At 41.6% G+C, this 26,918-nt stretch overlaps 1 protein-coding gene across 3 annotated transcripts; it reads right to left on the reverse strand.

Moving 5' to 3' along the window:
- Positions 1 to 1,117: 1,117 nt before the first annotated feature.
- nt5c1aa (5'-nucleotidase, cytosolic IAa) lies at positions 1,118 to 26,480 on the reverse strand. 3 transcript variants are annotated; one of them, XM_080484172.1, is made up of 7 exons: positions 25,942 to 26,480; positions 21,977 to 22,021; positions 16,338 to 16,505; positions 16,122 to 16,251; positions 9,356 to 9,478; positions 4,290 to 4,474; positions 1,118 to 3,960 (listed from the first exon to the last, which is right to left on the reverse strand). In XM_080484172.1, the coding sequence occupies exons 1-7, from the start codon at positions 26,095 to 26,097 to the stop codon at positions 3,604 to 3,606; spliced, it is 1,164 nt and encodes a 387-aa protein (XP_080340298.1). In that variant the 5' UTR covers positions 26,098 to 26,480; the 3' UTR covers positions 1,118 to 3,603. The 3 variants fall into 3 exon arrangements, with proteins under 3 accessions (XP_080340298.1, XP_080340300.1, XP_080340299.1); XM_080484174.1 differs by having other exon boundaries at positions 1,392 to 3,960; positions 16,434 to 16,505; positions 25,942 to 26,465; XM_080484173.1 differs by lacking the exon at positions 21,977 to 22,021 and having other exon boundaries at positions 1,392 to 3,960; positions 25,942 to 26,465.
- Between the last annotated feature and the right edge of the window lie 438 nt (positions 26,481 to 26,918).

Genomic DNA, 26,918 nt, shown 5'->3' on the forward strand with positions numbered 1-26,918 from the left:
ACATCGTCAACATAAGCGCTTGTATTTATTGGAAATCTTATAGTTTTCGCAGTACTCAACATCATTATTGCATTTTAAATTCATATACTGCGGCTCCACTGGTTTTGTGCTCACACATGGGCCACAATATTATGACCCTCCTGCCTGATATCGGCCAAGTTCCCCCTCACCTGTAAAGACAGGGTCTCGACTGGACATTTAAAAAGCTTCTGTGATTCTTGGCACAGAGACGTTGGGGTTTTTTTCTCCGTGGCACAAACACTTAAGAAGACGTGTCCTGTGGCTCATTTTTAAATTCTAAAACCAACATTGCAGAAACTCGACTTACAGTAGATGGTCTATTGTTCATCCTTCACTACTCGAGTCCTTCAATGAGCCTGGTTCGGCCCGCGATCGTCTCACCAGGTGACCTTTCCTGATAGATACCGACCACTGCAGACTGAACACCGTGCAGAAGCTGCGGGTTTGAAGTCGTAAAGCCATGAACCTTTGTCAAGCCTGCAGAAGTCTTACGATTGTCAACAATTCATCAATTAAAACATTAAAAGTGTGAACTTGTTGGCGCCCATTAACAGTTTTTTATCTTATTTCCAAGATATACAATATTTTTAAAAAGAGATTTCAGCTATTTAATTTCTCAATTCATCGTTGGGTTTCAAATGTAAGAAATAGTAAGCTATCCTTCTCCTTCAAGAGTCAGGTGCACTTGCATAACAGTGTTTTTTAGTAGGAAGTATTTTATTTTGGGAGAAGGAAGTGGATCTATTCATTCACAGAGGTACATTTTATTGCGAATAAGAGATCCACAAATTCATTTGAAACTCATTTTCATTCGTCTTACTGGTATTTCATTCAGCTTTTTTTTTTTTTTTTTAACCCATGTTTGACTTAGTTGTGAATTTTTCACATGGATTCATCAAAGTAAAAAAAAAAAGTCCCCAAAATGTAGAAAGCTTATCGCTGAAAATGGCAAAAGATGAAGCTGCGTCCTCCTCCACGCTAAACTCAGTAAAAACAGTCCAAATGGTTTGTGCTGCATCAGTGCGAGAAACACTGCAGTTTGTGCTGCGTTGCTAAAGAATTTCCCCAGGGGATTAATAGAGTCATTCTGAGGTATTAAAGATATAACAAGTTTATTATGAGATGATGACGTCACGCAGGCCCCCACATTGTCCAAATTGAACAAAAAGCCATAGAACAAGATCCTGCAACATGAGAAACCCTTTCAATTTGTTTGGGAGAAGAAGAAAAAAAAAAACACAAATATGTAGAACAGAAGCAAATATATGTGGGGCTTATCTCTGGAGCAGTTACATCTGGGTATAGTATTCAACTTATAAAGCAGTACTATATATATGGTTTTTTTTTTCCACTTCATGATACATTTTTTTACCTTTACTCAGCTGGTATTTATAGACCAGAACATACGGTAATCTAATCTGCTCTTAAATTGATGAAAGCAGAAGGTGTTATTTGATGGAGCCGATTGTACAGATGGTATCTGTTGTTTTTTACTCATGAAACGAAGTTAATGTGCCAAACAACTGATCGTCTTAGGCCAGGTGAACACGGTCCGTTCATACGACAATGGTGCTCGGAGCCACTGGAAACAGCTTTTTGAAAACGGCTCCCAAGGTGCCCAGGCTCCAAAAACACTTCAAACTAAAGTATTTGTGACGGAGTTATGCAATTCCTCTTGTTCAACATCCTCCAGTGGCACATTAACAATACACATGGTTTCACCGTTCCACAAAAATACGTTTTTCTTTCAGCAGCCCTGGAAATATCCTCTACAATGGTCTGAGAACAAAGACACTTTCATTGTTGTTGTACGAAAATGTTCCAATTTGTTCGACTTTATGCAATCCAGCCTGTTGCCTCTGCGAGTGTTTCAGCTTGACACTGAAAACACGACGGAATCAATCCACGTGCTAAACATTCCCACGTTAACAATCAATGTCATTTGCTCTTAAGTGTGACGTCAAGTTCTTTTCAAGCACATTTTGGATTGTTCATAGAAGAAGAACTGTGGGAAACAATCATCGATATTGAAGACATTCAGAATATTGCGGCTTTGTCTCTAACAGAAAGCGAACCTGCTGACGTTTCCTCGGTACATCAAAACAAATTTCACATTGTCTGGTGGACTATTTGTTCAGGTGTACGCATCACATTCTCTCGATCTTTTACAAGTGCAGGAACCACAAACACATCGCATACCTCCACACTCTTACTTTCATTCCAGATCCAAGGAGCCTCACACATGACAACGGAAATAAAACTTGAAATTGTGGCCATAAAGGACTATTTCTTAGCACCAAATTGATAGTTCATAGCCAGAAATTCCTATTTGCATCCTTGGCAAAGCAAATCATTATAGTGTTGCTTCAAATTGCTTTTTCGTGGCCACAAAGTACTATTCCATATCCCCAAATATTTGTTTTGTGGCCTCAATTTCCTTTTTTGTGACCACAAATTACAATTTCATGGACAAAAATGATTATTTATAATTGCCACAAATTATTATTTCACAGCCGCAAATTACAATTTTATTTAAATTACAATTTTGTGGTAAAAGAATGACTAGTTCATGGCTTCAAATCATTGTTTTGTTGCCACAAATTGCGATTTAGTGCAAAAATGACTATTTTGTGATCGCGAGTTATTATTTTATGGCTTCAGATTTCTATTTTGTAGCCCCAAATTGCTATCTCATAGCCTCCACTTACTATTTCGTGGTCACAAATTTTATTTCCAGGTGTCATGTCTAATACCGAAAGCAGATGGAAAAAAAGAAAGCCATAAATCGAACATCTCACCATTCTTACAAACTCTCACTGAGTTCAAACATTAAGAAAAGTCAGTGCCACCATTAATATCTGTACAACGTTTTATACCAATACATGCTACAGTAGTTGAAATATTGCTCGCTGCATAACTTGTCATGTTTAAAACAAGTAGAAATGTGCTTTTCCAAAGACCTACCTTACTAATTCAGGTCATATCAGGAAATCCATTTAAATTCTTTTTTTTTTTTTTCAAGAGTACATTGAATCATTAAAAAGAAATAAAAGAAGAAGAAACTGCTTGTGCTTTCTCGCCTACACGTTCTCACCAGAAAAGTAGAATTTCACTCTTAAGGCACGGACTGAAACTTGTGGCTGACACAAGCTGACAGCTTGGCTGTCTTCAGTAACGTTATTTCCATAGCTGTGATGCTTTCACGCTACAGTGCATCACGATCATTTTCAACCCTATAATAGCTGTGCATCGTCTTACGACACATTTATTGACGACGTACTTTACAGTGGGAGCCGGTGAAGATGGCCAGTGAGGGTCATGTGCAATAAATACTCTTGCAATGTCTTTGCACTTCAGGAGAAATGCCGTCTCCACTGAGAGATTTGATTTTGCCGTGTCAAGTAAGCACCTGCGACAGTCTTACTAAGAGTCCATGAAACACGCCCAACTCCTGACGGTTTAAACTTCCTGTGTGAAAATGTCTCATTTCCAAGTCAATCTCTTTGTTGGCTCAAACGTCGTTCTTGTCTCCGAAAAGTCAATTCCCTGTCGGTTCTCTGGGTTCTGGAGCTCGTCCTTCTTTCACTTCCCCCCGCTGGCGTTCCGCTTGGCATTGTGTTTCTGCGCGATGCCGTACGGAACGTGAGCAGCGATGGTCCCCATCTCTGCCGCCCCTTCCACGTGAAACATCTGATCGTCGAAGTAGATGTGTGGCCGGATCTTCTCCAGCATGGGGCCCTTTGGCGCCCCCGCTAGGAACAAGGCCTCGTCGATCTCCAGACCCCAGGCGCGGAGCGTCTTCAGCGCCCGGATCCCGGAGCTCGCCGCGCTGCGGGCCGTCACCAGGAAGGTACGGATGGGACAGTCCAGGCGATGGCCTTTAGCGTAGAACTTTTTCTGGAGCTTGCCCAAAGTTTCCAGGAAGCCCTTCAGGGGACCCTGCGGGAGAAAAAGAGTGATTGTTGTGTTCACCAGAAGCAATCGATACAAACCAGAAGTGGTCGCTTAAAGGGGTCATATTATGCAAAATTGACTTTCTACTGGTTTTCCAACGTAATAATCGTCCCCAGACCTGGAATGATGCCCCAGAAGTGAAGAAAGTCTGTCCAACGTCTGAATGGCTTTGCCTATTCTTGGTATCATATCTTTCTGTTCCACATAACACTTTTATTCTATGTTTATAAAATATGATTGGGCTGCGTAGAACATTTTGCAGGATTTACAATGTGAGACACCGTCTGCATCTGCACAAATTTGAGGGTACAAACATGATCCAGTAGGGTGTCCTCGTTTTCCCGCTCATGTTCGAAGAATTTGTCCAGCCCGTGGGCCTTGAAGATGCGTTCAGACTCGTCGGAGAAGAGGACGGCGTCGCCGTCGAACGCCACCCTCAGCTGGGTCTCCGACACCTCCGTCAGCTTCTCCGTCATGAACATGGTGGCTGCTGCAATGCCTGCATATAAGCATCGAGAGGAGAGGAATGAGTGCAGCTAGAATTTTCCCAAAATCAGATGTTGGAAAGTTGTGACGGTCATAATGCAATTTGCTGGATATTGTACTTTGAATGCACTTGATAGACTTCAGTCACTCTCTTCTGTCATAATATTTAATTTTCTGTGCACTTCACTTTCCATCACTTTCATTTGTCATCATTTCAGTGTCCCTCACTTCAAGTTCAACTGAAACTGTTTTGCTTTTGCAGACAAGTAAAACCCAAACCGACATGCTGGAGACTCTGCTTTGATCAAGAGGGAAACCATACACATGTTTTCTAGTGCTGTTCTAAATTAAAAGTGTTTTGGAGTACTGTAAATACAACTATTTATAAGATATTGACTTATGATATACCAAATACCTGTGTTGTCAGGTATCTGGGAAAGCTAGACGAGGTCGTGCAGAATGAAGACAGGTATCTGGTTAAAATTGTGCTTATTGCCAGTAAAAAGGCTAAAACCAGAAACTGGCACAAAGTGGAAACACCAAGTAGAAGAACTGGAAGAGATGGAATGCCTACAGGGAAGGTGACACCAAGAACTAAATAGTACTACATGCATACTGGAGATGCCGCTCTGTATTTTTGTTTGTACATCTTTGTGATTATTAAAAAAAATTTATACAAAATTAAAACAAAATGAAATTGATTTTATTCAACCACATTTCGACTTTAGTAAGCTAAGCGAACAGAAACATTAATTTACACAATTCACTGAAACACGTTGCTCATTAGACTCTTCTAACACTGGTACTTGGTTTTACAGTGATTGACGCTCTTATTATATGACATTTCAGGTGAAAATGCATCAGGTTTGTTGTTGTGTGTTTGAGTTTTAGTAAAGTTTTCCGTTTACAAGGCAGCAGCAGGAAACACTGAAAATGATGCAGTTAACATGCCAGGCCACAGGTTGGCGCTGTTGGTTGTTTTAGTAATGAAACCACAAACAAATGTGCACAGAGAACAATACACTGTAAACAGCAACGATAGCGAGTACACGGACATTCTCATGGACAGATGAAAAATTTGTCCCAGGAGAATATGAACTGGGAGTCATGACATGACGGAGGAAATCTTGTTGTTGTTTTCCATCCACTTGTGCTTCTGCAGAAGGACTATTTATGTTGGCCGTAGCAGCAGCACTTTCTCCGTCTCCGTCCCGAGCGTTTTAAAAAAAAAAGAAGAAAAAAAAAAAAGAAGCCATTTCCAAAAAGTTCTGTCTTCAGTGGTTCCTGAGCACCATTGTTGTGTAAACAGACGCCAAAAACACAATGAAAGTTTTGTGTTTTCACTTGAAAACGTTGTGTAAACAGTGCCTAAGTCACTGCTTCCTCTTTACCACAAAAGTTAACTCGACCAATGGGTACTGATATCGACATATAATGACGTACCAATAGATCAATACCTTCATCCATCATTTTAAGTTAGGGCTCCAGGGAGCAAAAGCAAAGAAAAAAACATGAGAAATGGACGTTACAACCTAAGAATGTGTCAAATATAGAGAGACAATCCACACTCACTCCCACAGGAAAATGTCACTAAACCCAATGACTGCGGTCAGATTGTTGGAGGACATTTCAAGTAAAACTGCTGAAACCAAGACATGCACAGGGAGAACATGAAAAGTCAACTTTGAACAATGGGCCTTATTGATTTAAAGTGACAGCAAGCGCTAAAGACAGGGTAACTCAACTATGGACCGTAACGCTTTTCATTTTCATTTTGCACTGAAACCAGACCAAAAGCCCTTTCCCATCTGCTGTCCGTTCAAAAAGATCACCCTCTAAATAGATTTGTAAGACGTCCTTCAACTTGCAGATAGTATCAGCCAATAGCTTTGCAGCTAATTAAAGACCCTTCAAGTAAAATGTCAAGGACGTTTGCTTTTCTCGACCGCCCTTCTCAGGCGACATAAAGCTTGTCCGTCACATTAAGAACGCCCCTGTGATCGTCGCGGGGAGTTCTGTGGATACGTTCATTTCCCTGTAAGACGCCACGTGCGGTTCTGTGGATTCTCAGCACGACGCGCTTTTCCTTTCTGACAAGGGCGATAATGCAACATGAAACGAAGAGATTTAAGCCTCCGGAAGCAGTTTGTCACGTCAAATGCGACAAATTTCCTCATTAATTGGTTTTCTGTTTGCACCATATTAACAACTTGTGTTTATTTATGGCGGGAAGCCATATCGGCAATTATTGACACACATCCAGAGCCACAGGATGAGCAAATGTTGGTATTCCCTTCAGCTTACTCGTTGGTATTCAGTGACATGGAGCAATGTATCAAGAGAAACGCAGGGAGGAAATCATCAACATGCTGATTTATGGTAATGAGACAGCAGCAAGGACGACGACGTCAGTCAGCGCTGCTTCTTATGCAAACAAGAAGGAAATAATTCACAACGCATATATTCCCAGTGCGGGGATGTAAATGTGCGTGAGTCTGATAGAAAGGGACAACCTTTTTTTTTTTTTTTTACTTCGTTCCATTTTAAGTAGGATGAAAAGCAGAACGTTTAAGGTAGTACTTTATGAGACGTAGTAATTATGTAAAATATCTTTTGAATGAATTCTACTGATGTCTTTTTTTTTTCTAAACCAAGAAAGTTTCCAAAGTGCTGACATCCTGCATAAAACCTGCTGGTTGTTTTTTGAAAGGCAAAGTTGTCAAGCGGTACTTTTGAAATTCCTGATGTCTTTTTGTATTGTTAAACAGACGTGGTTTCAAAGTTTGTCTCCATCGGGAGAAATCTGACTGAACACACATGTGGAAGCTGATCTAATAATGACGATGCATTTAAAGATCCACATTTGCTTTCATCAATGTGGAACATATGGTGTGTTCTAAAGAACAAAGCGATAACCCTGACGGTTGTTTGTCACATTAAGTGAATTAACTGCAGCAACATATAGCGTCTACTTTTCATGCTGAACAACTATTTGCCGCTGCTGTACTGCGCATGTGCAGCAGTAGCATTGCAGTAAAGTTCTGTTTTCCTCAGTTTCCATGTAGTCAGAGAATGTTTGCAAAACGCTATAAACCTGGCTCTTTATAACTTTTATTTACGGACTTTAATGTCGGATACTTTCTGTTCACTGCAATGTTTACCTTGTGGCTGATCATTTCCCGTGTTCAGTTTATCTGCTGTAACTCCACAAAATGTTTTATCACTTCTTACAGTTCATTTTGTGCTTGTGGGACTCTTTTTTCAAATCACTCCGTGATGAATCCAAGAAAACAGACTTCATCTTCCAGCAGGTCGTTCTAATGCAAAATGTCACTCATGGGGTTAATTCTTCATAAATCTGCATAAACATGTGATTTAGCACGAGGTACGTGTGATCCGAGAGAATCTGAGCCAATGAGAAATGTGTAGGGGAGTAACACCGTGGACTTTTGACACAAAATACCTAAAATCATCTAAACATATTATAGTTATATATTGAATGAGATGGCTTCAGGAATGAAAGTGTTAAGGACTTGTTTATTCACAGGCATCCTGTATCTGAGTTTGGCAGGATGAGTTCTGGTTATAGCACATGAGACGTGTCGGCTAAAATGTCATTGGCCTGTCCAACAGTCATCTGCTCCAAGAGATCCTGGGGTGGTGGTGCGGGTGGTGGTGCGGGGTGGTGGTGGGGGTGGCAGGTGCTCCCACGATCTTGGCTGCTGTTTTAACGAGGCTGAAGATCTGGGTTTTAGATTTAACTGTAATGTTGAACCGAACTGTGATGCCGTAGCTTGATATCCACCATCGGGAGAAGATTAGCGTGTTTCTGCTCATGCTGGAGACCAATCAGCCGAAAGGCCAGTCGCTGGTGAATTATGACGCACGAGAACGTCATGAGGGTGCAAACCCAGGTCACTGTTAAAGTTTGTGGTTGTGTAGTTGTGTTGTCAAGACCAAGACTTTAAAGGAGTCATATTCTCCAGCTTTTCGACTCGTCCTCACGGTCTCCTTGGTCCAGAAACCTTGTATTCAAAGTTTCTTGCTTCTCCTTGATTTTCCTCCATTTGAATATTGGATCATAGGAGCTGCATTCAGAATCTGCTGTGTCTGTGTGAGCTGGACTGGCTTCCTCCTATTCCTCTTGGGAAGAGGAGGAAGTAACTTCTCTCGTGGTGCCATGTCCCAGAGCAGAGCTGCCTATTTGTGGGAGGAGTCAAAGGGAGGGCCTAACTTGATTGGGATTGGCTAAACCCCTGATGACACTGTATAGGGTTTGATTTCTGATTGCCTCAGTACTACAACACCAGACATGAAGGCAGGAATCAAATCAATTAAAAAAAAAAAATTGTCTTGCATTGGCAGATTTAGAGGATTCAGAATGAAGGTCGTTATGTTGGTTGTGGCTTCTGGTGCGGTTCCTTCTGTAGATAATTTGATGTTCTGTTTCATTTCCCAGCACGAAAAGCCTTTTTTAGTGAACTGGAATAAGAATACATGTTATATGTCTCAGCATTATGTGTGTTTCTGTCACAATAGAGTCAAAACAAGGCTACTGTGACTTCTCTAATAAATGTTTTTTTAAAAGAAAGGCAGAAATATTCCAAAGTCCCAAAGCCATTATCCTTAAAATAGTGTGTGATACTGTGGTGACTGTGGATCGATAGTATTCCTGTACTGGTTTACAGTCCAAATTATGTTGTTCAAAATGGAAATACTGTATTAGAAAACTATATTAGGTGAGCTCTTGATACTTCCCCTCCTGCATGGAAGACCACTCTACTAAACGAGCCCCAGTAGTAGTGACAATCACTGACGACAGATACTTAACGTGAAGAACTAGTGCTTTCATAGTTGCAGTCGTACATCGATTCCCATCCATGTGTGCGCTCACCTTCAGCCAGAGCCTCCCTGACCTTGTCGGCGTCCGCAGACAGGTAGAGGTTGGTGTGCCAGGCCTTCAGGTAGCCAATGGGACTGCTTCCTCCAGTCATGCAGAACCTCTCGATGAACAGGTCTATGAAGGAGAGGGACACAAGCCAACAAGGGTTTTCATTTCAGCATCACATTTCGACATTCAGTACATCGACAGCAGATCAATTACACTGTTTCATAAACATAACGGGGAATCAAGCGAAATGTCTCGTAAAGTTCTAAGAGCGACAAAAATAATCGACGACAGGAGACGAAGGTGACGACTGGGTGAGAGGATAAACTTACAAGTGCTTAAATTTTGGAGACGATCCGGGGGGGGGGGGGGGGGGGGGTGATGACGGCATGGAGAAGAGTGGAGGAAGGAACTAAGACTTGTGGGAAAGTGTGTGTTTGCTTTTTGGCCACAGCCGGCTGTTAGCGACATGTAGAGAGCGATGTGAGGGAATTCGATCCGTGATTACAGAGCTGAGATCGCATCTGTCTCCGTGAGTTAAAGACGAGCTGATATTTATGGGAGAACAGAGGACGAGGGGATGTGAAGCTGATGGAGTGACTGTGAGTGGAGCTGAAGGTTAGAATTAAAGGTGGGCGACACGAAGATGGAGATGTAGAGGAGGAGAAGGTTTCATGTGGGAGGGAGATTTATCAAGAGAGATTCCAAAGTTGTGGCATTCATTTGAAACCATTTAGGCACGAGGCTTGTTGTCTTCATCAAAGGGCCGTTGCAGTTTAGCGGTTGACTTTTATCATGAGGCGTCACACAGACAGCTTGGAGGCCAAATCGGCCTGCAGGAGGACTTTCAAGAAAAAAACTGAAATTTCTTGTTTCCATACCAGTAAACTGTGTTTGAGTGGAGATCTCCCATACTGCAAGCAAAAGCAATATTTGTGACGGCGCATCCATGAGTAAATGGTAATTGGGAAAAGCCTCACAATACTTCCAACTCGGAAAGTCGGAATATTTCACGAAGCCAGTGTGTTGACACTCATGAAAATAGTATCAATGTATTTACATGAGGTTTGTATTATACATATCATGGACAGTTAAACTGAAAATCATCAAACTCCATGAGTCGAGCTACACTAAACTACAGTGAGTCCACATGTATGGAAACTACTATATCCACCGATAATACAGACTTTTTACGTTAATGTTGCTTTAATTAGGTGACAGCAACTTTGTCATTGATGTGCAGATTATTACAGGGCTGTGTACCGTGAGGTAGCCAAATGAGCAGTTAACAAAGACGCAAAGTCAGATAAACAATATATGGTCGCATTAGTACATACCAATCAGTTTATTGAAACCTGTGTGTGATAAATTGGGTTTTGAGTAACTACCTGTGACAGGTTTATCCACGCAAAAGACAGTTTTTCTTCTGACTTGACACAGAGTCAGCCCAGCAATGTTGCAGAAGTCTTTTTCACACCCCGAGGACAATTTCTAGTTCACGTTTAACCAGGAAACACAGACAGATTCAGGGAAAACATGGAAGCTCTAAACAGAAAGACCTTGGCTGCAAGTGAACTGGGGTCTACATATTGAGGAGAAACATGAAGCCAGAATACTACGACAGTATCATAGTACCACCCACTTTACCTACGCTGGGAAACGTTAGACTGACTCCATCATGTTTTACCTCAGTGGTTTTAAATGAACTGATATGCTTGATCATGTTCCCCAGTTGAGGTGGAATACACAGATGGAATCGCAAATCATCCAGTATAACAGATTGAAAGAAAAAAGAAAAAAGATTGGGATTACAATTATTTAACATGATAGTGATTTTATATCATGTGTACATATAATGTTTTTTTTCTTGTTCTGTGAGGAAATAAAATCACATTCATCCATCCATCCATCCATCCATCCATCCATCCATCCATCCATCCATCCATCCATCCATCACGTTGATCAAAAATGATGAACTTCCTTTATAACGTTTCTGTGACGTTATAGATTCAACATTCATCAAAGTTCCAACAATAACTCAACAATCTATTCCACTGTTGTGAAATCTGTGAACGTTTATCATGTAAACCTCATAATTCTTATTCCTTCTCATCCCCATTGACCAATTCCCCTGAACAGGCTAGAAACAGTTTGTTTCACAAACAGGATCGAAGCAAAAGCATATGGAAACTAAGAAAAAAGGAGAGAGCCCCACTGTTGCTTCAAGCCCCCTGAGCGATCCCTCCATCACTGAAAAAATCGAGTGTCCTCCAAAGACATCCTGAATGGTTTATTTAGCTTTGTAGTTGAGCCCTGGTGAGTTTGACTCTCTCCCTCCTCCTCCTCTCTACAGTGTACCCCACCTCATCATTTCAAACCTCTCGAGTGTCACCCGGCTTTTAACACAAGTGCCGGAGCGTGGGAGTCAACTCGTCCTCTCCACTGATGTCTTTGTATCCTTCTTTTCCCCTTTTCCTGTTCGCATGAATGTTTTGGTGTAGTCTATCTTCGTACGGTTTATTTGCTTGTCGGAAAGATCTAAAACATGCTAATGTGGGAAGAAACTGGAGCAAAGAACAACCAGCTTTGTTGGACCGTTTTCACATATTGAAACCTCACTGGCCATGTGCAGTTGGCTGGTGTAGTAATGGGCTGTTTTTGCAAATGGATACAATTAAATGGGATGTCTTGGGGTATTTTTTAAAGCGTTATATGGATAAAAAGTATTGGTATAAGTATTACTATTATTATTATTATTATTATTATTATTATTAATATTGACTCAGATTCATCACAAGGTTGCTGTGGATTAATTTTGATTAATCATGGTTAAATATCATTCATTTTTAATCTATATTACTCACATTTCATTTTGTATGAGCAGATTCATGAAAGAAGGGAATATATCAGCACTTAATGTGTGTATTAAGCACTTTTATTAACTAATGCATTGCCAGAGACATCTTGGGGATTTTGAGTCATTCTGCACTGCAGATGGGTTAATTGCATTAAAGTTTTTAATTGGATTAATCATAATGATGGACTGTGTTAACGCATCAATTTTGACAATTCTAATAACATTCATTCAATATATATTTTGAATAAATTCACATCACTTTGTGGAAATGTGTTCTTAGATTGACATGAAAAGGGGATTTTTTTTGTAAGTTCTTGCCAGAATCTAAGTCAATATTAAGCATTCTGTTTGTAAGACTTTAATCTTTGACTTTATTCAAGAGGGTGAAAAAATTAAGTGCTGCATAAACACTTGAAGGCCACATCAGTTTAGATTACCAGTCGGGGTCCAGATTTTCTTTTTCCCTTTCAGACCTACTTTAAAACCTCATGGCGTGGATCCAGAAAATCACTGGAACCCTCATTCAGAGTATTTGGTCCACCATGACAGTCAGAAAGTTTGCTGGCTGCACGTCCATGATGTCAATCTTCTGTTCCACCACATCCCAGTGATGACGCCAAGAAAACATCCGTCTCACCAGCAGCAGCAGCCTGGATTAATCATCCAAGGCACAACAGACCCGTGCTTCCATGTTGTATCCACCTAATTCTAAATTGACCCATCGAATGTGACAGCAGAAAACCAGATTATTCAGACATGGTCCCTCTCGTCTTGTGATACCAACCTGTATTACATGTTAGTGTGGCAAGTCATTCTAGATCAGGGGTCAAATACATCTTAGTTCAGGCCCAATTTCATCCTGATTTGGCCGGTCTGGTAAAATAGTGTCTTTACAAACTTTGTTGTGATGCAGAGTATACATGATGAAAATCATATTTTCACAAAACCAAACAATTACTGCCAATAATTACTGCAATCTCAATGTAAAGCCACTTATAATGAAACAGGAAAATGTCCAGAAAAAACGTATATATAGGTTTCCACGGCAGCGTCACAGATATCTCAGCTCAGGTTTCAGAGTTATGTTGTGTCTGCTCCTCTTAAGAATTTCGGCAAAGGCAAAATCCTGGAAAATTAATAAAACATTGGGGAAAGATTATATCAAGATACCTCTGCTACCCAACTAATCAGATATCTAAGATTGTACTTTTGTCCCTGAATTTTTAAGAATCAGATATCACGCTAATTATTAATGGCAGCCGCTCTAATAAATGTTTATAACCAATCTATTTCTCTGCTGGAAGAATAATGACTTCATCATATGAAACCTAAATTACCCTCAGCGGTGGGTCCCATGATGTGTAGGTGCTAAGTAGGAGCATGGAATAGCTGGCTGCCGCTCGCAGCGTGCCGGCCATTCAGAGCCATGTGTAAACTGTTAAGCGGTCCCCAGTCACTCAAATGCCAGGAGACACAAAACCCCCTCACTTCGGTTCAAACCAGCTCGCGACAGCGAGTGTGTGATACACCACTGAGTTCGCCTTGATTCAGCGTCAGGCAGCGAGTAAATGTTTGTGTTTTCATCATTCTTTATGGCCGTGCAGCGAGGAGCGACGTTCTGTGTTTTCGCTTTTGCTCTGCGGGAACGATTGCGCCCCTCTCGCCGCCACCAGAGAGATCTGACGGGGAACCATCTGGGAGGCCGGGCGTAGTTTTGTTGGCTTTGCTCGGACCTGTTTTTCTTTCAGGCCCCTTTAAATCCCAGAGGGACACGATTCTGACCCGGACCGAAGCTCGGAGGATCTGAAAACAATCGAGGAGCTGAAACAGGAAGTGGTCAGCGAGGACAATGTCATCGGAGGGTTAGACACTTTTCCCTGGGAAGGATCCCGTCAGTCAGCTGTTTATACACTCTGTTGTTTGTCTCTCTCCTGCATCAGTTTCCATCACTTGGGTTTTCTCATTGCATCAAAGTCTGGGGCGGTTCCTTCGTCTGAATCGTATTCGAAAACAAAACGGAAATGGCTTGCAACACAAGTGAAGTGGCAAACGCTCAAACAAAAGAAACTTTTGGTTTTTGTGTTTGTCAGCCAATGACAGTTAAAAATGTATAATAACCGCTCTGTGCCTCCACAGGGTAATTTGTAGTATAAAACATGAATAACCCCAACAAGAAACAAAACCAACAGCGTCAATTCATCCTCAGTCTTTCTGCCGTTGCCACATAAACCGACATCGATTTCAGAGTAAAAGTGAAATGCGTCAATGTTCTGTTTTTCTAAACGTCAAAGACAAATAATAACATATAATACAATTATTATGTGGATTAAGTAAGCTAATGTCTTTAAGTTTGAGGATTCCAATAGTTATAATTCATGATTGCGTTGCAAATGATCCAGCCTCGGACTTTATTTCTTTTTTTTAACACAGTGATTCCCGACCAAAGACTCATGGAGGATTGCAAAGCCCTCAGGATTTAAATACAGGGGAGTCAAACAGAAGATCTGTGGGTCTAAAACCAGCTTGCAAGATCCTCCAATCTAATCCGGCCAAACCAAAAAGCAAATTATAAGAATTTCAAAGAAAACTAATACATTTTTTTTTAAACATATTTTTTGGCAGTAGTGAACCGAGCTGAGATGACTGAATGAAAGCTAGTTAGCTCGTTGCTATCAAACTAGCTCCAATGCCACGCTGTCAGGGCGAGTTTGTTAATAGAAAACAAAAAAAACAAAACCTGATGCAACAGCTTCAGAAGACGTTTTTTGTGAAATTTCACTATATTTTGCACCAGAAAGTTTCATTAAAATTGGTTTTGTGTTGAGATTGTAATCAATCTCAGTAGTAAATATAGACATTTTCATCACATATACTGTTCACCACAACAAAGAAAAGATTTTAAGTTTAAATTTAAACGTCACTAGGCACTATTTTACCCGTCCGGCTCACTCAAGATGAAATTCGACTGAATCTGGCTCCTGAACGAAAATGTTTGCTACCTCTGTTTTGTGCAGTATAACAATGTTTTAAGTCTTGAAGTGTGCATTTAATACAGTTATTTCACAAAACTTTATATTAAAAGTGTAAGTGGCGGGAGAACAAATGGGTGGTGCGTCAGGCCAAAGAGAAAGATAAATGGGTTAAAAACAAAAGAGTGTACCGAGAATGTGACAGAGAATATGGCTTCACCTGCAGACGCCATATGTATTTGCCCCGGGGGTGAAAACTCGTTCCAGTTGGTTTGATCTGCTTTGATACATAAACCTCAACCCATTAGAAGATTTTCGTTGATAATGTTTGCTTACCCCATGACAGGAAGCTATTAAAACCCCAGATTTGGTCTTCTGCAGTTAAACTTTTAATACTTCCACCAAAGGTTGCCAAAGTCTTTTTCTTATTCTTCTTCATTTGGGTTTAACGGCAGGTGGCATCCATGAAGATGCATTACCGCCATCTGCTGGCTCTAGTGAGTCTCTACACTAGTCCACTGCTCTATAGTTTCTCCAATAGACCCGTTGTCTTTAGAAACCCATTTAAACATCTTCTGCCCTTCCTCTTCCTTCCCACTCCACTCTCTCCTTCACTCCTCCTTCTTCCATTCTTTCTTACCGCAATCCCTCCATCAGAGTCCTTCTTTAACTCCCACACTTCTTGTAGCTCACCAGCCCATGATTCTTGATATAGACTCTTCCCTACTGCCTCCTCCACTCCTCATCTCTCCCACGCTATTTTAAATGCTATACAGATGTCATCCTCTTTCCTCCTTGTCCCGTGGCTGTTGCCATGTGTGCTTTGCTTCCCTTCAAACTATTGCCTTCCCTTCTGTTCTCTATAGTTGCTTTGGCCGTGGCGTTAACTTTTATTTAAAAAATGTACAAAGTACATAAAGTGGCAGATGGGTTGTGTGAGACTCACTGTGATGGTTGATGGTGTTAATGAGCCGAATCCCCACGTGGGCGTGATTGTATGTCACCAAGACGATGTCGAACAGTTCTTCGCTTTGTGGGTACAGATCCCTCAGACGAGCGTTGACCGCCTCCAGAGCCTGTCGAGAAAGTGTAAACAGTTAAACAAGAAGCTTAAAGATGTTAGAAAAAAAAAAAGTGCCTATGTGTTTTCTGGGACTGCGACCTTGACGAAGGAGAACGCGGGTCCGGGAGAGAAGGGTTCATTCTCGTGCTCGATCTGGTATCTCAGGTATTCCTCCACGCCTTTCTGCTCGAACACCTTCTGCTCCCGGTCGGTCCGGAACAGGACCCGAGACGAGACGGCGATGGTCACCGCGTTCTCTGGCTTCGGCTGTGGGGAAAAATAGATCGGAGGAATGAGAAGATACAGAAATGAGGGATCGAGCAGTAGGGACGCACCAATGCCAATACTCAAACTGGGAAAAGATCCCTGCTACATCCCGGCAGGTATAACGTGACGTCGGCCACCAGCAACAGCAGGCAGACGAAAAGCCATTCTTTAATATCGATGAGGATGGCAAACGTAACACGGAATGTGAATTGTGTTCTTATCGAGAGGAGGCGAAAGATAGTTCGTGCTCGGTATCGGTAAGTAGCTAAAGGTTAGTACTCGTCTTTTAAAGAAGTGGTATCGGTGCATCTCCACTGAGGCGTCATGAGCCAACGAAACAATGACTGAAAACCACAGCGAGGGGAAGATAGGGAAAGATAGATGGCGGTATAGTTCTCATCTCGCCTCCATCAGTCCACAGCTTAGCAGGCCTCGTGTCATGCATGTCATCTGTCGCAATGTCATCACATTATCTTGTAGATATTAGATTTATGAGCAGAATCGTCTCGACTCAAGAGCAATACATGTGTCCTGACATGTGAGCCGGCATTTTCAGGTCAGCGCCCGCATGTGTCTGATGTTACCTCATGACACACCGGATTCAAATGAATGAGCTATCAAGATCATTTCTCAATAACAGTCACAGTCGGTTCACTGCTGCAGCCCAGTTTGATCTCAGATGGAAAATTAAACAGGAAATAGCTTCATGTGAACCGAAACATAAAGGTAGAAATGTTTCCCTATTTTGTTTATTGAAAGAAGTATACGGGCATTGTGACAATCTAAGAACGACACTGATCATGAACCATACCTGACGCCCTCCTCGCCATAGTGGTAAAGAGTTCTGCCTTCTGAAAAAATTAGCCAGATGGAAATAAAACAATAAAAGTGCAGATTAGGAAAATGTAGACGCCTACTGAGTAGGTTTAATCTCGACAAATGATCCGTAACACAGAATAATTGGCATTGCTTTACTTTAGAATCAAGGTGAACTTTTCCATGCTCAGAGTATATCTAGTAAAAACTATTGTCAATATAATTATATTGAAAGTTAAAAAAAAATTCCTCAAATTTTGTGGCGCCACCTAGAGGCCACGGATGCCTTAGTATTTGCTCGATCGCCTAATGAGCCATCCGGCTCTGCTTTAAATGTTTGGTAATAGTAGTATGACTGGGAGCTTCTTGAAGAAAAAACTGTTTTGAATGATGAGTCAGAAGGGACTGAAATAGAAAACCCTCTGAGTGAGGCTTTTTTTCCTGCTGGAGCTCGGATGATCGGTGGTCAATGGCACGGCCGCCTCGTGTTTCATGTTTATGGTGTTTGAAGGGGGGCAAGGGGAGGAATGGGGGGGAGGGGGGCAGCATTCCTTTAAGGGCAGCCGCCATCGGTGCCCACAGCTGAGCTGAGGACATGGTGGGAGAGAAGGTGCAGAAACAAACTAAAGAATAAACATTGTTTTTAAAGTGCTTTTAGCGTGAAAGAAAAGAAACAACAACTGTGTGCATGCGAGCATTGTGCTTCTGAGTCAGTGTGTTGTTGTTTTTTTTTTTAATTGTTTGAGAGCGAGTAAATAGGCCACATAGACCTGGGCACCGTGCCACTGTTCCTAAATTAAATCTGTTTCATCAGACCTGCTGCCTGCTGGTGTTTCACCTGCTTACCTGATGACACACACACACACACACACACACACACACACACACACACACACACACACACACACACACACACACACACACACACACACAGAGTACATTTGAAGGACTAATCCTGACCCGGATCTTCAGACAGATTAAAATTCAGCATTGAATATCTGAATACAATCCAACTATAACAGTTTCTTTGTGTTTTTAAACAATGCACCACCAAACTGGCCCAAACAAAACCTGCCTGGACTAACGCCACAACCGAATAAAAAAAATTGGTTATGTCATGTATGAATGGTGAACCGCATCAGTATATGTTAAGGATGTACCGATACTGATACCGATACCAGTATTGGGTATCCGTCATCAACGTCGCCAGCAGATTGATAAGAGAGCATGAGGATATTATTATTGTCATGCTAATTGTTTTTATTGCTGAGAATGAAAAAAGTAAGGAAGACTGTAAATTATGTTCTGCCAAAATATTAAGAGGTTAAAGTTTGTTCAAACACCAGCAACTTAGAGACCAGCATTAGCCCAGTTTTGCTCATTAGTTTAACTGTTTAGTGGATCCAGGAGGATTTTCCCACGAGCCGTGCTACATGCTACATGCTACATGCGAAAGACTTTCAGGGCTCACACACCAGCGATGCTACATGCTAAACGCTCAAAGGATTTGTTTTCAGTGGCTCTGAGCACCGTTGTATTGAAAACAGGGCCTGAGTTACTTCTGACTTGTGCTAAACTGGAGTTCAGAGAAATGATAATAGCGACATTGAAGAGATTTTCCCAACTGCTTCCATGTACGTAAATTAAAATTAATGTACAACAAACCCACTGAAGCTTCAATAATTGTAACTGTACTCTGAATCCTGGTACAATTATTAATTATTGATCTAATAGATAACACTGGGAAACCAAAAGTACAAAGCTGGGCTCAGAAAAAAAGTCATTCATGTTTAGCTTCAGCAACCTGTACTACGTGCAGGACGTCAGGCACATTATGTATGTAGCACGATTATTCATTACCTTGTCTAAAATAAGGTCGCATTGAGTTTCACTGACACAGTTTAGCATCTCCGGAGTGGAAGTCTATGTTGAACCCGAGCTTCTCTCAACAGTCATTTATTAAAGAATTATTTCCCTCGCCCTCACATGACCCATAATCACAATCCAACATGAAAACTATGTGTTTGTTTTTTTTTTTTAGCATTTCTGCCATTTCCGTGTAAACGGATGTCCTTTCCAAAATGTTGAAATGCAAATGTTAAAATTTCCTGAAAACAAAAACACAAAAGTGATGCGTTTTTACTTGAAACATGCAAACTGGGCCAAAATACATGTGGTTAAACCATGTGTGCATTACATTATATGGAAATATTTTAGATTGCAAAGAAAAACAAAAATAAACCTCCCATGACACCCTTTTCTCTTCATTATGTGGCAGCATCTAAAAATACAAATACGTATGTATGCTGTTTGTGTCACACACTGAAAAGAAGGTATTTATTTAGGTCTCAGAAAAGGCTGCTGTATGTCTGTGTGGACAAAATCACTTGAACACATGGACCTTTCCCAAGCTTAAGGCCAAAACGATTCCCATGAACAAATATAGATAAAAACTAAGTGCAGCAGTTATGCAACATGACCTTTTGGCTTGTACTCTGCCAACATAAATACTATGACACCGTAAAGTCGACAAAGATGCTTTGAAACGTCAGAGACTGCACGGTGCTGAGCGCATGACAACATGAGTTCAGATCCCGGCTGTGCAGTTTGCATGTCCTACCTGTGCATGTGTGACTTTTCTCCAGGTTCTCCCGTATTAAATCAAATATCTACTTCTGCGTCTGCAGTGCCCAGAGGACAGTGCGTCCACACAGTCCCTTCACCCCCGGAAGGTCATGTGTGCTGCGAAGTAATTCACCGCCATAACGCTAGGGGGCGTAGAAGGATCGGTCGCAAAACTGCATGAAACTAGCGGCGAGCTGCAAGCTAGCGTCCCGCACGCGGAAGCAAAAAGAAGATTTTCTTTCTAAACTTTTCTAGGTCCATTTTATTTATTTATTTATTTATTTATTTATTTATTTATTTATTTATTTATTTATTTATTTATTTATTTATTTATTTATTTATTTGTTTGTTTGTTTGTTTGTTTGTTTGTTTGTTTGTTTGTTTGTTTGTTTGTTTGTTTGTTTGTTTGTTTGTTTGTTTATTTGTTTATTTGTTTATTTGTTTATTTATTTATTTATTTATTTATTTATTTATTTATTTATTTATTTATTTATTTATTTATTTATTTATTTATTTATGTTTGTGCGATTGTTTCTATATTTATTTTAGTTTTTATATCATTATTTTGAATATGTAAAAAGAAAAAAGTACCGGAAGGAAACAAAACAACCAAATGAGTAAACAAAGATGTAGAATAAACAACACAATCCGTCTTCAATATGTGCCAATCTGGCTTTACATGTTCAAAAAGGAAGTAGGAAGAAGTGCAAACTTATTTATTCCAACCCCTTTTGCATATTAAAGAAAGATTCCTTCACATTTTAATGCACAGGTCAGTGGTGAGAATTTTGGGTTCCACCCGTCAGAATTGTGTAGAGCTGCAGGCTTCTTCCTGTTAAAAGGAAGCATTACCTTTCCACAGTCACTTAAGCTTGTTAAGATTTATTTTTATACCTTTTTTATTCTCAATTTGATCTTTTTCCTACAAGAAGTCTGATTACAAACCGACATTGCTTCGTTGTTTTATGCCACTGACAACAACGTTGTCTGATTTCTGATCTTAAGAGATCAGAATTTTGCCACAATAACTTTTGGAGGGTTTGTATTGTTGACGGACGGCTTGTTAAAGCAAACAGGAAGTGGAGGTTCTGTTGCACAATTTATGAACTGGTGAGATGCTTTGGGGGCAATACTGTTAAAAGTGAATGTGTAGCATCCTCTCAATATAGTCGTCCATGTCCTGTCTGGGTTTATGTACTCGTCGCTGTTGACACTTATAAATAGTACTCAGGAAAACATCCATGCCATCATTTAAGCAACACTCTGCGCTTTAACCTTTGCATGTTTAGATCAGCTGATCAAAACACAACCTGGTTAGAACAAAAGTCATAAATAACTTCAGCTGCTACAGAATCTAACAGGAAGTGTGTTGTTTATATCTTTGTGTTTCGCTGGTTGGTGTCAGAACACCACCAGTAAGACTTTTCCTATCGTGCGCTCCCTCGTGGCAAAAAGGTCAATACCACATTTAATGAAGGACCACCCGGAACATAAACATTTGATACGCTACGATATTAAATTAGCGGATTTTCAAAGAAGGACCGTCCTTATCCGGATGAACGCAACGTCTAACTCTTGATGCAGTTGGAAATGTCTGTAGGATTTTAAATAGTCTTTTCCTGTTCGTGAAACGTTGCACCAGCAATCTGAAGTGGAAACTATATACTCAGCACTTACAATCTGTCATCAAGCGTGAAAATGCAAAAATAAATAAATAAATAAATAAAACCAAACCAAAGCAGGAGTGCACGCTTTAAAGGGGTCGACAGCTGTCGACTGATTAAGTTGCAACATGTGGTTTCCGTTGCTTCCGAACGAATCAACGTGACGGCGAAGGCAAGGATGCATCGGGTCAGCCTGGAGGTTAGTAGCGTCGGGGGGGTGGGGTGGGGGGTGGGGGAGGACCGTGACCATGCAGGCCGTCACACAGGAGGATAGAAAGAGGGTGAAAAGGGTTGTGGTTGATGGCAGCACATCAGCAGCCGTGGACATAAAACTCATCACCTCACGCGACGGCGGGACATACTTACGAAGAACACGCCTCCCTCCACCTTCCGGGCTCGTCTCCCAGCCACCTTAGCAGAACGACAGCGTGTTTTTAATTCATCATGAAGGCTGTTCAACGCAAAGTATCCTTATAAAAGAGACATTCCTGTAAGATTACACATAAACAATAAGAAACTCTAAACGTCTGACACATTATCGTCTGCTGTAGATTTGAGTTGGATGGTCTTTATATCCTCAAAGACTCAATCCCTGGAGTGTTTTTATATATAAGTCTATTTTAGGCCTGCTGCCATCCTACCTTCAGTCCCACATCAGTCACAGAAACACCGACTCATAATCTTCGTTCGCAAGGATCTTCTTTTATTATCAGTTACTAAAGCGCTGCAGATGTTTTGAATGATCGACTTGATTTCATTTTGTGGGCAATTAAACATTTTTTTAGCAAATGTGCATGTCTTTTTTTAATGTATTGACATTTTTCCTATATGTTTCATGTGTTTTATGTGTTTTATGTGCCTGTTTGGTCTGGAACCTTAATGTACTGCTGCCTGTCTTGGCCAGGACACGTATTTTTTTTTATATTTCAGTGAGGTTTTTCTGGTAAATTAAAGGTTAAATAAGCAAATGAATAAAATGTCTCACACATAAACCAGGGTTCAACACATTTGAAGACACAATATGGAGAAATGCAAGTTTTGAGTTTTGGTCGGCGATGATTTTGAAAATGCATCAATTTTTGCTTCAGGAACACGAGGCAGAAAACCCAATTTTAATGTTAATTTATCTTTTTTCCTCCGCCGGGTGTTTGGGAGCAGGTAAACAAAACCCACATCAAAACATGTGGGAAATTCAGGAGCAGTGCATAGATTGCCCAAAACAAAAATGCGACAAACTGGCCGGTCATAGTGGATGACATTTTGTTGAAAATGAGAGCATTTACACATTAAACATGTTTTAAAAAATTGCAGGGATTTCGAGTATCGTGTGATACGACTTCTGTTAACGATAAAACCGTTTCCACAAAAGTCTTTTTTTTTAAAAATTGCCTAAAAATTGGCCAGGCAAAGCAACATATTTTGGTGAAAAACACAAATTGGGAGAAACTGGACAGGATTTACTAGTTAGTTTATTATAATTCTGCACATTTGCTATATTCTTTCATTCCAGAATGATTGCGTCCAGCATGCTGTGCCTCTCTACGCTGCAAACAGAAAAAGAGTATCGGCATTTATCTGTATCCTGATGAAACTGCTTTTGCTCACAGACGACTTGCAGGCAGCAGAGGCAACAGGACCTTTGGTGCAGTTTATCTGTTGGAGTTACTTTACTCTATGAATAACAAGTCACACAGTCTGAGAGTGCTGCCAGCTCTTAGCTGAGATCTGATACTGCCAGTGTGGACTGCCTGCTCCCTTCCAGAGGGGCCTCCCACCTGCTGGGAATGCACCGGACTCAGACTTTAATCCCATCAGATTTATTTGATTAATCTAACACGAAATGATCGAAATTCACTCAGCATGCATGCATTTTTTCTCCCCCCCCCCCCCGCCCCCCACTGTGGTTGCACTCAGCCCTCCGCTCCTCCGTGTGTGAATCCCATTAGGGCTTTTGCCAGATCAGCACGACTGGTATCCGTTCATAACGCAGATCTGTGAGTCATCCGTTAGTTACTCATGGCAGGCTGCGAGACAACCCTTCTGGAGAGGGATTCCCAGTCAACAGGCGGGTGTTTGTGCGGGGGAGAAATAAGGAGGTGAGCACACGAGCAGTGCGAGTGGGGAGCAGCGGGGCGTTGATATTTATAGATAAGGTAAAGGCCAGTGATGATGCGGTCGGCCTGAGCCTTGGCAGATATGGTAACACTGGAGGGTGACTGGAGGAAAGGCGATGCTAATGTAGCCGCTGGGCTGAAACTAAGTCATTATTGCTCTCAGGTGGAAATTGCAGGATTACAAAGGCACTTTTGGTGAATGTGACTCCAGCAACTGAGCATTGTGTCATTTGTCCCACAACGGCTTCTTCTTACGGCCCGTGAACGCGACAAAGTTTGAAGTGAAAACATATCATTTTTGCCTTTCTGTTTCAAAAACGTGTCGTGTTTAACGTTTTGAAAACTCCGAGTCATGACACTACGGAGGCCGATCTTGTTGTTATAGTTGATCTACTTGCACATGTGCAGTGCGGAACTATTTACTACGGCCCGCAGTGTGTGTGTGTGTGTGTGCAGTATCAGCGTTTACATAGAGAGGGAGTCGAAGTGTTTTCAAAAAGTTGCACGGTCCCTGGTTACCGTGGTCATGGAGTCGGAGCGCTTTCTAAAAGTTGCGTTTCAGCTTGTTTCCATTGAGATGGAATCGAAGCGTTTTCAAAAAGTTGAGTTTACAGTGACTCCGAGCAAAAAAGGCCCCGAATATGCAACTAAAGGTTTTCCTTTTTCACTTGAAAATGTTGTGTAAACGGAGCTTTAGCATGGTTTTATATACAGTACGGTATTTGTTTGGCCAGCAAATGACAGGAAATGAAGGAAATCCAATATTCACACTCCAGAGGTGACGTAGATCTCTGATCCTTTCTGCACTCGCTCACTATCCCGCCTTTGTTTAGTTCGGCTATTGCCAGCCTCATAAAGTTGAATCAGTCCAGGGGCTACACCATGTTTTTGAAAATGTATCGTCAAGACGATATTCACAGGCGCGCTATATATCTTGCGAAAGACGGACCCGACTTTGATAAATGATAAAATCATAAAGTTCCCAGGATGGTAAAGATGAAATGAAAGCGAGATTAACTGCAAAAACTAAACTAAACTAAACTAAATCTAAAAAAAACAAGAAGAAAAAACAAAAAAACGAGGCATAGCTGCATGGTGTCAATTTGGGGCAAGAGAAAGAGCACTGTTATGTGGAAGAAGGAATATTGAAGCAGGAAAACAATAATATTATCTACTTAAGTGTTTGTATTTTATGGATATAATCTGTAATTGTAAGGCTGGATGCTTGATTCAGCTGAAATGATGAAGTCCAGGTCTGAACTGTGTGATGATGTTTGTCATCTCCAGCTGTGGGCGGAGCTTTCCTCCAGTATTTGCTATTGCTTCATATTGCATATTTAAATATGTATTTCAACTTTTCTTTTTTATTCAGTCCACGATGCAAACAGTACTCAGCTCCAGGCCTTCGGTGAGTGTTTCCATCGAGGTTCAGATTTAAGTATTTGTCGGTAAGTTACCACTGTAACTCTTTAGACCAGCAGTGGAGTACTTTCACTGGTACATGGGTGTTTACAGTCTGGAAATACACGGCAGTCCCCGCACTAATCCCTCCAGATGTCAGTGGAATTGGCTTTCATGTCGTATTGTTATGGATATTTAACTCATTGCATCTTGTCATATCAGAACGAGTTGTTTCACGTTGCATCCAATCACGACCCCCATCCCATCCCTGAAATCTACAAAACTCACTTCTTCAGCCTAATTCACGAAACACTTTGTTTTGAAATGCGTCTCCGGTGTTGATCGGAGTGAAAAAGCTGCAGTTCGTCCTGTTTGGTATGTTGAGTCTATAAACAGCTCGTACCCTTCGTCGGTGAGTGTGACCGGTTCTCTTTTCAAAGTCAGGCTGGATCAACGCTCAGCTTCCATGTTCTTGACGCCAGAAGTTTTTACTTTAGACATCCAAACACATTCGCCATGAGAACCAAACCAGATCAAACAAATTGTCCTTCTTTTTGTTTCTGTAAGTTGAATGAAATCCAAGAACTTTCAGAGTCAGGCAAAAGATCGTAACAAACTGTAATCCCATTTAATTATTAAAGTCTTCCGGGCACAATCTTATTCTGACCTCGTTTAACCCCCTGGTATGTAAACTACATGTGGACGATGTAAACATCAGACTGAGACGCTCGAGACGGCAGAAGAGGAGAGAGAGACAGAGTTGAGGGATCACCAACTACTGCAGACATGAAGTTCTGGAAGTTTGGTCGGACTTACTGGCTTGGGGGTGGTGCCGAGGCCCAGTTGGTCCTGGTCGATCTCCTGCTTCCCGTCCCATGATCCCCTGCTGTCCCCATTGGATGAAGGAGACACTTTGAGCTCGTTTACCTGTCCACTCATCACCTGCACCGGGTCCAGACTCATCTTCACCATAGAGAGCCGAAACCCGAGGCCACTATCCCCTGAACCTCACCGAGTTTATCGACGCTCCTCTACGCTGATGACGTCAGTGTGTTCGCAGCGAACTGAGGTCGGCCAGCTTCACACCTGCCAGCCACACAGGAGCTGGACTGTTTCCTCCAACTCCCCCTGTATCTTCTTTCCCTCCTCCACTCAGGAGGATTGCCGCTTTCTGCATCCAGTTCCAGAGCACATGAAAGATATCCACGCTTCCAAAGCCATGATTCCGCTTCTGTCACACCACACACACGCACACACGCACACACTGTCACACGTACAGTCTGTCCTTTATCAGTGTGTTGCTGTGCAGCCGTCCATCTGCTGCTACCTCTCGGACTCTCTCTCTACCCCCCCCCCCCCCCCCCCCCCACCACCACCCCCACCCCTCTCTCTTTCTGTCCCGTTCAATCACCCTCTCAGCTCCCAGGCTCCATTCATTCCCTCACTCAGTCGACCAATCACAGCCCCACTTCCTTATTCAGTAAGCCCCCGCATTTTCCCTCTCTCCCTCCCTGTCTCTCCCCGTCCCTCCCAACACTGTCCCGTGCAGTTTGCCCAGGAGGCTCATGGGATATCCAGGCACATACTAAGTACAGAGCAGCAGACATGTGTCATAGTGTGCCATGAAATCTGACGTGACAAATCAGAATGATGCTTTTTAAAAGGACGGGGGACAGGAGGAGTTGATTTTTACTTACTAGAGCCGGACAAATAAAAGATGAAAATTTCAACAAATCATGGGGACAAAGTCATGACAGCTTTATTTGTAAAGCATCTTTGAAACAGAAACAATA

This window comes from Lipophrys pholis (genome assembly GCF_963383615.2).
Source record: "Lipophrys pholis genome assembly, chromosome: 17".
In the NCBI taxonomy this organism is placed as follows: Eukaryota; Metazoa; Chordata; class Actinopteri; order Blenniiformes; family Blenniidae; genus Lipophrys; species Lipophrys pholis.

What these genes read in the sequence shown, in the direction of transcription:
- nt5c1aa (XM_080484172.1), bottom strand. Translation starts at nt 26,097, where the DNA reads ATGGTGAAGATGAGTCTGGACCCGGTGCAGGTGATGAGTGGACAGGTA. An exon ending in TCGGCACCACCCCCAAGCCA is followed by an intron (nt 22,022 to 25,941) that starts GTAAGTCCGACC and finishes CGTTCTGCTAAG; the next exon opens with GTGGCTGGGAGACGAGCCCG. An exon ending in TAACACCATCAACCATCACA is followed by an intron (nt 9,479 to 16,121) that starts GTGAGTCTCACA and finishes TCTCCTTCATAG; the next exon opens with ACCTGTTCATCGAGAGGTTC.